Source organism: Nomascus leucogenys, chromosome 4 (assembly GCF_006542625.1).
Source record: "Nomascus leucogenys isolate Asia chromosome 4, Asia_NLE_v1, whole genome shotgun sequence".
In the NCBI taxonomy this organism is placed as follows: domain Eukaryota; kingdom Metazoa; phylum Chordata; class Mammalia; order Primates; family Hylobatidae; genus Nomascus; species Nomascus leucogenys.
This window is the reverse complement of record NC_044384.1, coordinates 112,556,943-112,571,394: the sequence shown is the minus strand read 5'-3', so window position 1 is coordinate 112,571,394 and position 14,452 is coordinate 112,556,943. Positions and strand designations below refer to the sequence as shown.

Genomic DNA, 14,452 nt, shown 5'->3' with positions numbered 1-14,452 from the left:
GTTGAGAGTAAAAGAACGGAAAAAGATATACCATGCAAACAAAGAGCGTAAGAAAGCTGGAGTAGCTATATTAATATTAGACAAAACAAATATTTAAATGAGTATTATTAGAGACAAAGAAGACATTCCATAATAATAAAAGAATGAATACATCAGGAGGATAATAATAATCATCATAAATATGTATGTACCTGATAATAGTGCTTCAAAATACACGAAGCCAAATTTGACAAAAAGAGAGAAAGAACAGACAAATCCACAATCATAGATAGAGATTTTAAGCCTCTCTTTCAGTAATTCACAAAAATGCTAGGTAAAAATCAGTAAAGGTACAAAAGATCTAAATGACACTATCAACCACCTTAACTTAACTGACCTTTTAAGGAGTATTTAAGAATGTGGCAGAATCCACATTCTTTCCCAGTGCATGTGAAACATTTCCCAAGACAGACTATAAAAGATGTTTCTCTTTATTTCAAAAGATTGAAATTTTACAGAATATATTCTCTGATCATAACTGAACTGAAATTAGATAATAATCAGACAACCAGAAAACAACTAGAAAAGTATAAAATATTTGGAAATATTAAAAAACACACTTCTAAATGACATATGGGACAAAGAAGAAATCATGAGAAAATGTAGGGAATATTTTGAACCAAAAGGTAATAAAAACACAGTGTATTGACATCTGTGGAATGCAGCTGAAGCAGTTTTTGGACAGAAATGTATAGCTTTATACAATTGTATAAGAAGAAAAATCTAAAACCAACTATTTAAGCTTCCAACTTAAGAAGCTAGAAATAGAAGAGCAAATTAAAATCAAAGCAAATTGAATGAAAAAATTAATAAAGACTTTGAAACTTTCATATATTGCTGATATGAATGTAAAATTATGCTGTCAATTTGAAAAAGGTTTAGCAGTTTATTAGAAAGTTACATATACACTTATTGCAGGGCCCAGCAATTACACACCTAGGTATTTATCCCAGAGAAATGCAAAAATATCCACAAAAGATTTTTATACGGAAATGTTCACAGCAACTTTGTTTATACTAGCCCTAAACTGGAAACAACACAAATGTGCATCAATAGATAAATGGGAAAACAAAATGTGGTATATCCATTCAATGGAATCCAACTTAGCAACAAAAAGAAAAAAAAGTAGAAATATACACAACATGGATGCATCTCAGAGCATTATGCTAAATGAAAGAAACCAGATACAAAAATATAGTATCATACATAGAATATGAAATGTATACGAAATTCTTAAAAAAGGCAAAACAAGTCTAGAATGACAGAAATGAGATCGATGTTTGCCTGGGGTTGGGAATGGGAGTCGGGGATTAACTGCAAAGAGGCATGAGATGTTTTGGGGGGTAATTGAAATGGTCTATATATTGATTGCAGTGGTTTATATTGCATAATTAAATAGGAGTTAGAAAAAATGGTCTCATTTATTCAATTTGCATTCAATATGTTCCTGAAAGATTAAAGCAGTAATTATGTTAAACTAGAAAAACTGGAACTTTTGATAAGAAAATATTTATATAAATATAGAACTTGTAAGTTAAAAGATTAATTCATATGTCTGAAAAGCCAATACAAATGATAAAAAATTAATATTTTAGTTATAGAGAGAACTCAAACTGATTAGAAAAGAAATAAAAATGATACAGAAGCAAAGATGGAAACACACAATTCAGAAATGAAAACATTAAGAGTCTAAATCAAATATTTCATGTTGTCATTCATATATGGGAACTGAAAAAGTGGATTACATGGAGGTAGAGAATGGAATGGTGGTTACCAGAGATGGGGAAAGATTGGGTGACAGGTGAGGAATGGAGAGAAGTTGATTAATGAGTACAAAACACAGATAGAAGGAATAAATTCTAGTGTTCAATAACACAGTAGGGTGACTATTTAGTTAACAATAATTTATTGTATATTTCAAAATAGCTAGAAGAGAAGATTTGAAATGTTTCCAATACAAGGAAATAATAAATGTCCAATTGGGATTGATATCCCAATTACCCTTAAGCGATCATTACACAGTGTATGCATGTATCAAAATATCACATGTACCCTGTAAATGTGTATGATTATTATGTGTCAATTAAAATTGTTTTAAGTCTAACCCATCTGGAAATTAAAGAAATGCAAATATTTTTAACTCCATAAATTAGAGAAGAAAAAATTTAATGCTAGCAAGAATGTGATATAATTGGTTATTAGAATACACTGCTGATGGCAGAGCAAATTGATACAAACTTTTTGGAAAATATTTTGTCTATATATATTATTAAAAGCATTAAAATGTACCTTTTTATCTAGAAAATCCTTTTTTTTTTTTTTTTTTGAGACGGAGTCTCACTCTGTTGCCCAGGCTAGAATGCAGTGGCTCACTGGGCTCCCTGCAAGCTCCGCCTCCCAGGTTCATGCCATTCTCCTGCCTCAGCCTCCCGAGTAGCTGGGACTACAGGCGCCCGCCACCACACCCGGCTAATTTTTTGTATTTTTAGTAGAGATGGGGTTTCACCATGTTAGCCAGAATGGTCTCAATCTCCTGACCTCGTGATCCACCCGCCTCAGCCTCCCAAAGTGCTGGGATTACAGGCATGAGCCACCGCACCCAGCCTAGAAAATCCATTTCTAAGAACGTTATCTCAGGAAAATAATAATTTAACAACAGGGCTGCGTGCAGTGGCTCACGCCTGTAATCCCAACACTTTGGAAGGCCAAGGTGGGCAGATCACCTGAGGTCAAGAGTTCAAGACCAGCCTGGCCAACATGGTGAAATCCCGTCTCTACTAAAAATACAAAAAAATTAGCTGGGCATGGTGGCAGGCACCTGTAATCCCAGCTACTTGAGAGGCTGAGGGAAGGGAATTGCTTGAACCTAGGAGGCAGAGGTTGCAGTGAGCTGAGATAGCACCATTGCACTCCAGCCTGGGCAACAAGAGCAAAACCCTGTCTCAAAAAATAAAAAAAATTAAAAAAAGAATAGCTTTATTTTTGGCATAGTGAACTGGCATAACAATTTTTTACAAACAAAAACAAAGAAAAAGTAAATACATAAATATAGCTTTATGCAAAAAGATTTTTATGACAATGTTATAATCTACTAAAATGCTAGAGTGGTTTAAGTACATTCTGGTTTATTCACCTGATAAAATATTATATAACCATCAAAATGGATACCTATAAAACTTATGTAAACACAAAGAAAACCACTTAAAATGTGAACATAACATATGTGTGCTGTTTATTACAAATTGTAAAAAAAAAAAGGTCAAAAATAAAACTGATTCTGCCAACATATGTTAGAATTATTAGTGACTTTTTCTTTCTCTCCAGTGTAATCATTAACTGCCTTAGGTATATTTGTTTAAAAACTTAGGACAGGTGAGTGAAGGAAAAATACTTACTCTGCAATGTCAGTATTGTTGCTGTTGCTGTTTTTAGCAGGCCCTGTAGCCATGAACACGCAGTTGATGATAACAGTGCCAATAATGAACATGCTGAATAATGTGGCCAGCATCCATTAAGGCAGATACGTTGCAGGATGGCATGCGTCATTAGCTACTGGGTAAGATTGGGAGTGCCCTGGCTGGTCCCCTTTTCTGCAGGTGCATCTGTCTTCTGACTGTGAGTGTTGGCTGAGAACAACTCACAACTGTCCCCTCCTGTGGAGAATTGTCCCCTGCTGAATGGCAGCCTCCTCACTTGGAGAGCTACACACCCCCTTCTACATGTCTGACTGACTTAGGCCCTTGCTTCAAAGTGGGACAATTCTGTGGTGCAATTCATGCTCCAGAGTTCCTCATGGGATCAGGATGAAGCCGACTCAGCTGAGACCATATCCTTGCTTGGCTCTTTGTTTTCCCCCCCTTCTGCTTCCCTTTCTCCTTCTCCAGAAAGCACTCCTCTGTTAAATCACTTAAATAAGAATGCCTATATCAGGCTCTGCTTCTAGGGAACCAAACCCAAATAGTTATTCATTGCCATTCTCCTCAGTATTTTACTAAATCTACCAACCCATATCTTTTTTTCATTTCCCTGTCTAAAACTTCCTAGTGTCTCCCCCAACCCTTGCATACATCAGAAATGCTTAATAATTCCCACCTGCCTTTACGCTTTAAGACTGACATTGCGAACCCTAAGTTTTTAGAGCCTGAAAAGGAATATAAATGGGTAAAATGGGCTGGTGTTCAGCCACAAGAGAAGTGCAGAGGTGGTGAGACAGAGCTTACATGCCCCCTCCAAAGAGGCAGCAATTCCTTACTCTACTGATTTTTGTCAGGTATTAACAGAAATGGGAACCTACCCTTGCCAGTTTCCATCTTTCAAGAAAAGCTGGAAATCTGGAGTATTCACGTTAGAAAGTGTTTTTCAAAGTTTTAAGTACTGTGTAGGTCCAACACAACACATTATCAACTCAACATGGTGCACAGGTTGCCAGTTTACAACTCTTTAGGTGTCAGCTTAGATGCACCTTCCTCTAAGAAGCCATCCTTGATGCTTCTAAAGCAGAGCAGTACCTCTTCCTGCTACCACTTTCACATGACCAATCTCACTAAAGAAATTGCCTGCCTTTTATTCTATGCCCTTCTGAGGCCATAGGACCCCAGAGAAGGAGATGACATCTTGCTCACATCCAGCACAGTCCCTGCCTGCAGCAGTAGGCACTCAGCCAATATTTGTAGAAAGAATTAGCTATTTGCTTCCATTCAATAACATGAACACCGTGGGGCATGTGCGCTTTTCAAATGATCTGGACTTAGTAAAAGGTGCAATGAAAGGATATGAATGGACTGAGACTCTAATGGCTAAACTTCTGATTGAATTGAAAGGCCCAAAAATGAACAAGGCACGCTTGGCACTGAAGCGGTAGATTGTCCTCTTTTTGTTTAACACCATAAATGTCTGCAAAACAAAACAAAACAAGAAAACACACACATACACAACAGGAACTAAATGCAGTGACAAAACAATATTTATCATGAATTTATTTAGAGAAAATTATAACGTAACTGTTGGGCTGTGGAATATTTACCCAATGGGATACTCCAGAGGAATCAGAGATGGAAAACATGGGACCTGCAAATACCAAAATTAGGAGTATAGAGGAATAACTGGGGAAAACAAAACCCTTAATATTGTACTCCATGGTATGTATCAATGGGGAAAGGGTCTAGGAGAGAACTTGAAGAGACAGAAATTGAGCTTGGAAATTTAGATTCAGCAGATTATTTTAAATTATTTTGATTATTAATGAAAACTTTGTAATGAATCTTAGAATGATAAGTGACCTAAAGGGTCCATGTTTGCTATGCCACAGGTCTGAGAAGCACTGTGTGAAATAACTGGTCAATTCTAACCTTGATGATCTTCAAGAAAAAAGTCACCAAGTTTCCTGGATTTGCTCTTTCTTTACCTCTATGGACAGAGGGGCAAATTTCCCCGTGGTTCTTAACCAGCAGGGGAGGTGGGCATTGCCCCTATAGAAGGCATTTGGAAATGTGTGTGGGTATTTTTGGTTGTCTGCTGTAATGACTATGGGCTCTACTGGCCTTTACTGGAAGGGATGCCAAACAGGACAAACTTGCCAATGGTACATTATGACCCCCCAAAGTGCCCAATGGAGTCCCATTACAAAACACTGAACCTCTGCCCATTTTCTCCTAGCATGACTCCCTGGGCACTGGGAATGAAGCAGCCCCTGGACAGCAACCTGTCACTAACATGCTTCTAACATCCACCTCCAGACCTCCCTCTTTCCATGTAACTATAATCTAGCTATCCCCATATCTGTCCCCATGGCTGTCAGTTACAAAAGCCTTCAGAAAGTAAGAGTCATTCCTTTCTCCCCACCTCATGGCTCCTTTCAGATTTGGAAAAAGTACTACTTGGCAATGTAATACAGCATGTTCTCAGGCAGGAGAGACAGACCTCGGCACCCAGGCCCAACGTCAGCACTGTGAGTGCTACCTTGGCTCAGGTGCCAGAACGTCAGCCACTGCCAACCATCAACCTTCCTTTAATGAGTTGCTGGGATTGACTGGTCTGATGGTTATCTGGCTGCAGGGAAAACTGTGCTAGGATATTTTTCTTTGCCCCCATAATAATGAAATGAGCCACGGAGTTTTTAAAAATATGAGCCAGGAGCCCAAGACCTGCTTTGGAAATTCTGTGCCTTTCCTTGAACAGACAGACAATTTTAAGGCAGAAACAAACTTCTCTTTGAGGTGAGTCACTCCACATTAATAAGTGGTACAATATAGCTCTCCTTCTGTGCCCTTTGATTTTGATATTTTATTGATGCCTCTTCTTACTGCTTTAAATATTTTAACTAATGGTGTATTTAACTACGTGCCAGGGTTTTAAGGATTAAAATGATAGGTACTAGCTCCTCCTGCATTCTTGCTGACACTTCTCTGCTTCTTTCCCCTGTTGCTCTTCAAAATGGGGCTTCTAAAGAGAAGTAGCCTGTGACGATAAAAAGCATCCTTGGGTTTGCATCCTATCTCCACCACTCACTGGTTGCTTGACGTGGCTTAAGCCACTTTCCCAGCTAGGCTCTGGTTTCCTCATCTGTAAGGTAGAGTGCTAATCATGATCACACATACCTCACATGGCTGTTGAGGGCACTGGTCATGTGAGATCATGGGTGTGCAGAGCTCTAAACAGATATCATGTCTTCTTATTTAAAGGGAGGACCCAGGCTGAGAAGTGGTGGTCCTAGAATTACCACCCAGGCTGGAATAGTCCTGTTCTCCCAGAGCTGTCAGCTGCACACCAAACTGCTGCCTGACTCATGGGTCTCCTCTCCAGCATTGAGGCAGAAGGAGACCTCTACAGTTAACTCACCTCCAACAACTATACCTCCAAGAAGGCCCTGGAATCCTGGGGCATCAGAAAAAGGAGAAACATTGGAATGTTTTTGCTCCTTCACTTCTTTCCCCCTTGCTTGTCCTTCCTACTTATACTCTACTTTCCTCTGTACATGTGGTCCTCATTTGGCCTGACAACCCTGTTCCAATTGAAGGACATGCAAATCAGGCCATCTTTCTTTGAAAGATCAGTTTCTTACGGATGCCAGCCAAAGATGCTCTCAGCATCCCATATTTTCTAGGGCTTCCCCAAAGCTCCCAGCCTCCTAGGCCTCTAACCTCAGTATGGCAAGGTGGAGTTTCCAACCTCTGCTGAATCACACTGCGAGGTGATGATGGCAAAATCTTCTGAGCCTTTCCTGAAACGGCCAAGTGTGCTCACAGCCTCAGGCTATAGAGCAGTCATGTGGGAGCTCAAAGTTTACATTTCCTCACTCAGGAGCCCCTTCAAGAAACTGTTACTAGAATTTCCCTGCAAGAACTGCATCCAGGCAGATAAAATAGCAAGGCTTTCACATATTTGCGTTGAGTTTACATACAATCTGCATGTGCCCACTTGGTTACCATTTTCTTTGGTTTCATTTGTTGAGCTCCTACTATGCATCAAGTGTTGGTTTGAACCCTATTAGTCTCATTTAATAGCCTAGAAAGCCTATTATCCAGGAGTTTTTAAGGTAAAATCTTGTTGCTATAATGAGCATTTCTGGACCATGATATTAATCCTTTGTATCAGTATAATGCATTACAGTGATAAAGTGCTTTCCCAGCATGTCTATGCTCTAAGGTAGGAACATCAGGCATTATTTCTATTATACAGATTTTAAAAGTGAAGATTAGTAAAGTGACTTGCCCAGGGTCATAAAGCCAATCACTTGAAATGGCCCGTATCTAACTTCTGGGACTACTAGTCCAGTCCTCTTTCCAGACTTCATTTTGTGTTTTCTCTGTTTTCCTTTCATCCTTTTGCAGTCCCTCATCCTCATCTTCTCCTCTAATACATGCATTGCAGAGAAAAAATGAGGCCTAAAAGGGGTTTTCAGGACTATCAAGGCAATGCCAAGGGATGACAGAAAAGAAGAGGCACAGCCTGCCTGCTATAAAGCCCAAGAGTGGTGTTTGGAGAACCTGTAACACCAGTTATAACTGCATGGTTGGAACACCCCCACCTCCTCATGAAGTACCTTATGATTTCGGTAGAATGGGTCCAAGTCTTCCAGAGGCTTTCCTATGAGCTCACGAGGAATGTCGCCATAGAGCTTGGGCAACTTCCTGGAGGCCTTTAGGTCAAGCTGAGGCTGAGGCTGGGGTACTTCTCCTGTCTGGTCTTTAGACTTCTTTTTCTCTTTTTGGATGGCAATCCGCTTCTCAATTGCAGCCAGAGAGTCAGAAGTGAAGGGGCGGAAATTCCGCTCGTCTGGAAAGATTACTGGGTAGCATCTGTCATCCATGTTCACCCTCAGGGCAGAGATAAGCCACAGATCCTCAGAAAGGCCTCAGGAGGCAGGAATAAAACAGCCTGCCCTAGGATTCCAATCTTAAAGGATGGTGTCATAAGGATCTACAAGAGCTGAGCTGAGGTCAGGGGCCTTGGGAGCTGATTGGCTGTGAAGATCAGAAGAGATGACCACCACTGTAGGTATAGCAGGAACTTTTGGCATAGACAAAACCAAAGCAGGGCATCATTCCTGGAGGACCTGGCAAGAGGCAGGAAGTTGAGTTCAGGAACAAGTGAGCAAAAGAAGCCCAGTCTCTAAAACTGAGACCCAGACATTAAGCAAGACAATAAGGCTGAGCCAGCTGAACTGCTGAAGTGGGATCTGCAAGTAGCAGGCAAGTGGCCACCTTGGCCCAAACAAGAGAAAAAGGAATAGGGAATTGACTGGGCCATAGTTATGGGTTGCAAAAGCAAAACTGAAAGTGCATGGGTCTTTTCTCACATCTAGTCAGTAAAATTCTTAAAGTGTGATGAAATGGCAACAAAAGAGCCATAAACATAGGAATGAACTGTGATCCCATGCCAGCTCTCTCACTTCTAGGACTCCGACCCTAAGAAAGCAGAAAGGGTTTGTTAATAGGGTTACTCTACCATAGGATAATAGCTTCTTCAAGGACTTTCTCTACAGCCCCAGGGTTCAAGCTAGACGCTGAAAAGAAGCAGTAGTGTTCAGGTTGAACGCCTATATTCCCCATGCCAGGCATCCTCTTTCTTTCTTATTTACTGGATGCTAATCTAGGGCTGACTCTTACGCCCACTCCAGGAAATTATAGTAGGAAACCCAACATATCACTGGTTTGTTCGTTCAACAATTTTGTGCCCTGTGTCTGTTCTAGGCATGGTGCTAGGCACTAACGGTGAAGAAACACAGTCCCTAGTCCAACAGTTACACTGTCCTAGAGTAGCAGAAAAGACAAAGACAGGAAATTAAAATAGAACAAATGCTACTACAGGGAAAAGTAGTGGGGCTATGTCTATGCATAGGATAGGTGTCTCGTCATAGGATAGGCATCTCATCAGGGAATCAGGGATTGTTGTCCAAAGCTTTAACGTCTAGATTGAGACCTGAAAGAGATGTAAGACTTAGGACAAGAGAAAAAGGGGGACATTAGGATGCTGCAGGGAGAGCAAATAGTGTGTACAGGAACCCTCAGCTGAGAAAGAATATGATGTCCAGCAACTGGTTCTGTTTGCCAGGAATGGGGATTTCATGGAGTGGAATGGCCAATAGGGCTTTACTCAGCAGAGGGAGAGAGTGGGCAGGCCTGTAATCCTTGGTAAAGATCATGGACTTCCCCTGAGGGTAACGGGGAATTACTAAAGGTTTGGGTTTTCATTGCTATTATTGTTATTACAGAGGAGAAACACTATCAAATTTTTTTTTTTTAAATAAAAGCCACTCTAACTATTGGGAATTGGCAGGGATATGGACGGAGCTGGAAGGCCCCTAGCAAACTAACTCAGGAACAGGAAACCAAATACCACATGTTCTCACTTATAAGTGGGAGCTAAATGATAGGAACTCATGGGCACATAGAGGGGGACAACACACACTGAGGCCTATGGGAAGGTGGAGGGTGGAAGGAAGGAAAGGATCAGGAAAAATAAGTAATGGGTGCTAGGCTTAATACCTGGGTGACGAAATAATCTGTACAACAAACCCCCATGACACAAGTTTACCTATGTAACAAACCTACATGTGTACCCCCGAACTTAAAATACAAGTTAAAAAAAGAAAGTCCCTCTAACTGTTGGGGATGGAAAAGGCTTGAGATAGGAGGATAAAGGGGAAGCTAAAATCAGAGAAGTGAGCTTGGAAACTGTTGCAGCAAATCAAACTGCAGGGGATGATCTAATGACATGGATGGATTTCAGAGTTAATAAATAGCCTTGACATGAGATTAATGGGAAGAGAGAGACTTGAGGGATGGTCCTTACCGAGATTCCTGGCTTGGGCAGATGAGAAGAGAGTGTGGCCACTCACTGAGACAGAGAGTGCAAGAAAAGGAGGGCACTGCGAGGGAATAAATTTTGTTTACAACACACGAAGCTGAAGCTGCCTGGGGAACCTGCAAGTGGAGAGAACCAAAAGTCACTCGAATATAGGGAAATCATAGTTCACACATGTCAGGCTCTGAAAACAGCGTGAAAGCAAAGAAATATAGCCAAAATTTCTCTTGAAACTCCCTCAGGAAGGCACCATACTAAAGAGGCATCCCAACTCATTACTTAAACAAGTTCAATACAACCAGCTTTTCTTCCAGGGCCAGAACCAGGCACTCTTTCTTCAGGTTAGCATCAAACAAAGTAGTTGAATTGTATTTCAGGGCCGTGATAAAGGCAATGTATGATCCTTCAAGCATACTATGATTAGGGCAAGCAATGATAATACTGTGAGAGCCATATGTCAGCTGAAACTGAATGTAGGACTGTAGATTCATCACATTCTATCCCACACTCATCCAGAGTCAAGCTCATTACTGGTAGGTCTAGATGATGGAATTGCCCACACTATTTAAATCCCCCCTCCTCATGAACATGTATAATTGAATTTGTATGAATGAAGTGGGCATATAATGAGACTCTGCTGCACTTAACTCTAGAGCTCAAGAAAGAAATTTAATTCAGAGCCTAAGTCTTTTGCAGTGAACACCATATGGATGCTAGTCAATCCTGTGAAACGGATGTGCTGTGAAAGACCCTGGATGGCAAAACCTGGACCCCATGCTCAGTTACAGCAAGGAGTCCAGTGGCGGGTGCTGCCATTCTAATGTGGCGATTAACGAAGCAAATGGACACTTTTGACCCTGGGAGATATTTTGCCTGGGTTCTTAAGAAAGAGAAACTTGCTAAAAATAAATAACACAAAATAAAACTGACAACCCCTGAAACTGTACACAGTAAAATTTGTTATAGATGATTAAAAAAAAAAAAACCACACACACCTAAAGAACCACATCTTAAAAGTAACATTAGCCAGGTGCAGTGGCTTACGTCTGTAATCCTAACACTGTGGGAGGCCAAGGCAGGTGGATTACCTGAGGTCAGGAGTTCGAGACCAGCCTGGCTAACATGGTGAAACCCTGTCTCTACGGAAAATACAAAAATTGGCTGGGAATGGTGGCATGCACCTGTAATCCCAGCCACTTGGGAGGCTAAGCAGGAGGATCAGTTGAATCCAGGAGGCGGAGATTGCAGTGAGCCAAGATTGTGCCACTGCCCTCCAGCGTGGGTAACCCAGCCAGACTCTGTCTCAAAAAAAGAAAAGAAAAGAAAAGAAAAGTAACATTGAGGCCAGGCACAGTGGCTTACACCCACTGGGAGGCCAAGGCAGACAGATTGCTTGAGATCAGGAGTTCGAGACCAGCCTGGCCAACATGGTGAAAACCCGTCTCTACTAAAAATGCAAAAATTAGCTGGGCGTGGTGGCGTGTGCCTGTAATCCCAGCTACTCAGGAGGCTGAGGCACGAGAATCACTTGAACCAGGAGGTAGAGGTTGCAGTGAGCTGAGATTATGCTACTGCACTTGAGCTTGGGCCACAGAATGAGACTCTGTCTCAAAAAAAAGAAAGTAACATTGAAAACTGCGAAAATTGATCCAGGAAAAGGAAAACTGAATAAAAATTATGAACTCAAATAAATCTGACAAAATAAAACCACATGCAGTATGCAGTAAAATTTCCTTATTAACTGAAAAAACAATTAATGGAAGAATCAAGTATTCTTTAATAAGTAAACTCAGGAAAATTCAACTGTGAAAATCAAGGCTGCATCCACAAAGTAGATAAAATTGATAAATTAATAGAAAATCAATATGGCACAAGCTGTAATTGGTAAAATTTGAAATGACTCAAATCCTTATGGTGAAATTTGTACAGGAATACTTAATTCTGAAAATTTTCTGTACAGAAAATAGATTGCATTGCTAGAAAATTGATCAAAGAATTAAATTAGCTAAGTGCAATTATTTTCCAAGTCCTGCTAACAAATTTGAAGATAAAATTTTCAGATTCTGAGTGACTCTTTACAAAAAAAATTACTTGAGTATATGCTCCCAAACAATGAAAAGATAATTCAGAAAAGCAGGATGCATGGAATCCAAGACATTGTGTCCTTAACCCAAGAGTGCAATAAAATATTTCTGGTCAACCACACATCAATAGGCTTAAGAAGCAATTGCTCAACCACCATGGCACATGTATACCTATGTAACAAACCTGCACATTCGGCACAAAAGTCGGGGCATGGTGGCTCACGCAGGTAATCCCAGCACTTTGGGAGGCTGAGGTGGGCAGACCACGAGGTCAGGAGTTTGAGACCAGCCTGGCCAACATGGTGAAACCTCGTCTTTACTAAAAATACAAAAATCAGCCGAGCGTGGTGGTGTGTGCCTGTAATCTCAGCTATCTGGGAGGCTGAGGCAGCAGAATCGCTTGAACCCTGGAGGTGGAGGTTGCCAGGAGCCAAGACTGTGCCATTGCACTCCAGCCTGGGTGACAGAGGGAGACTCTGTCTCAAAAGAAAAAGCAAAAAACAAACAAAAAGAAGCAATTGCTCCAACTGACAGAAAAGTCAGAGAATCCTGGGAAAAATATTTCAACTATAAAGAAAATTTTATGTAACAAAAATTATGTTTAAGAAAATGGTTTTTCCACATGTTAAAAGAAAGGTAATGAGAAATTCCATCAAAATAAGACATACTTCAAAAGTCATGGTTTATAGACAAAGCCAACTAAATGATTTAGCCCTGATACCCTGCCATTTTGACAGGAACCTTGGTAAGGACCATCCTTCAGTATAATAGGAAAAATAAGATAATTCATTTGACCTTGACACTGAATGTGCAGCAGATAGTAACATCACAGTCCATTCCTTTACCTTTATTATGGGTCCAAATATAATACAGTTCTTGGTTCTGGAGAATAGTAGCTACAAAATTATGATATAATTCAGGTTATCTATTAGTTTTTAATTTTCACAATCATCCTAAAGATAAAGCAGAATTAATTATAATTATAGAGTAGAATACAAACGCTATAAATGTTATAAAATTTTACTGCAAGCTGAAATCGGAGAGAAAAAGTGAAGGGAAGATTAAGGATACCAATTTTCTCATCTTAAACATTTAGAGAGTCAAGACACTCTATGAAAGGTTGGTCAAGCCATACAAAAATAAGTTTATACCTTAAAATTACACAGATAAGTACAAAACCAAATTTTAAGTACAGATAACAAAAACTGGAAGAATCATGGGGAGCCCAGAAGGATTACCATCAATAAGCTAAATTCCTCATCTCCCATAGGGACAATTCAAAAACTTCTACTCAAACCTGATAAATCAAGAAATAGCAGTGTAAGCTAATTTAAAGTTAGAGAGACCCCCTACAAATATATACAATGATTATTTTGTCAACTGAAAATAAAATAGTCCCTGGGCATAGTAGTCCAAAGAAAAAAATAAAACTCAAAAAAAATTAAATAAAGAAAGAGAGACAATGACCAGAATTAAAAACTAAAATGGTTAAAAGTTGGACTGAGCATAGGTGAAAGTGGAGACATTTTACTTTTGATGTTATATCCTTCTCAACATTTTCTCCTTCTGAGCTATTTGAATTATGTGCTTGTGTTACTTTTACAGGTTGCAAAAGGGTTGTGAAAATCCTTCAGGGGATCAAAACATCTTCTGATTCAAACTAGAGAGACAAGATATCAAGCACGACGGGCTCCCAATCCCCTTGGGCCATGAAGGAAACAAGCAGAATCTCAACTTGCATGCAGTCTTAAACTGGGAGGCCAGCCACGTGTGGGTTATGACTTGACGTGGGGAATGACAGAGCCTGGGAGAGCAGTGAGGAGGCCCTGCAAGACCTTCATGAGCCAAGGGGCCAGTCTTGCAGGGTGGCCAGGGCTGCCTGTCACAGGGAACTCTGCAACTGCTCTTCTGAGGACTGGCCCACTCCTGCCAAGTAGACAGAAAGTGAACACTCACCTAGGTGAGAGGACTAAGGCCTCACTTTCCAAAGCTGCAAGCTTTATAGAAGCATTTAGGCCTGACCT

At 40.3% G+C, this 14,452-nt stretch overlaps 1 protein-coding gene across 3 annotated transcripts in view; it reads right to left on the bottom strand.

Annotated features, from left to right (window-relative positions):
- Positions 1-14,452, bottom strand: part of SCN11A (sodium voltage-gated channel alpha subunit 11) — a 193,410-nt gene that overhangs the window by 87,116 nt on the left and 91,842 nt on the right. Inside the window, exons 4-7 of one of the 3 annotated variants that reach the window (XM_030810198.1) lie at positions 10,333-10,463; positions 8,081-8,354; positions 4,814-4,932; positions 3,435-3,536 (exon numbers count right to left, since the gene is read on the bottom strand). In XM_030810198.1, the coding sequence (XP_030666058.1) occupies positions 3,435-3,536; positions 4,814-4,932; positions 8,081-8,347 (488 nt within the window). In that variant the 5' untranslated portion in view covers positions 8,348-8,354; positions 10,333-10,463. Of the gene's footprint in view, positions 1-3,434; positions 3,537-4,813; positions 4,933-8,080; positions 8,547-10,332; positions 10,464-14,452 lie in introns of those variants that run through there. The other 2 variants (XM_030810199.1, XM_030810200.1) reach the window with 2 other exon arrangements.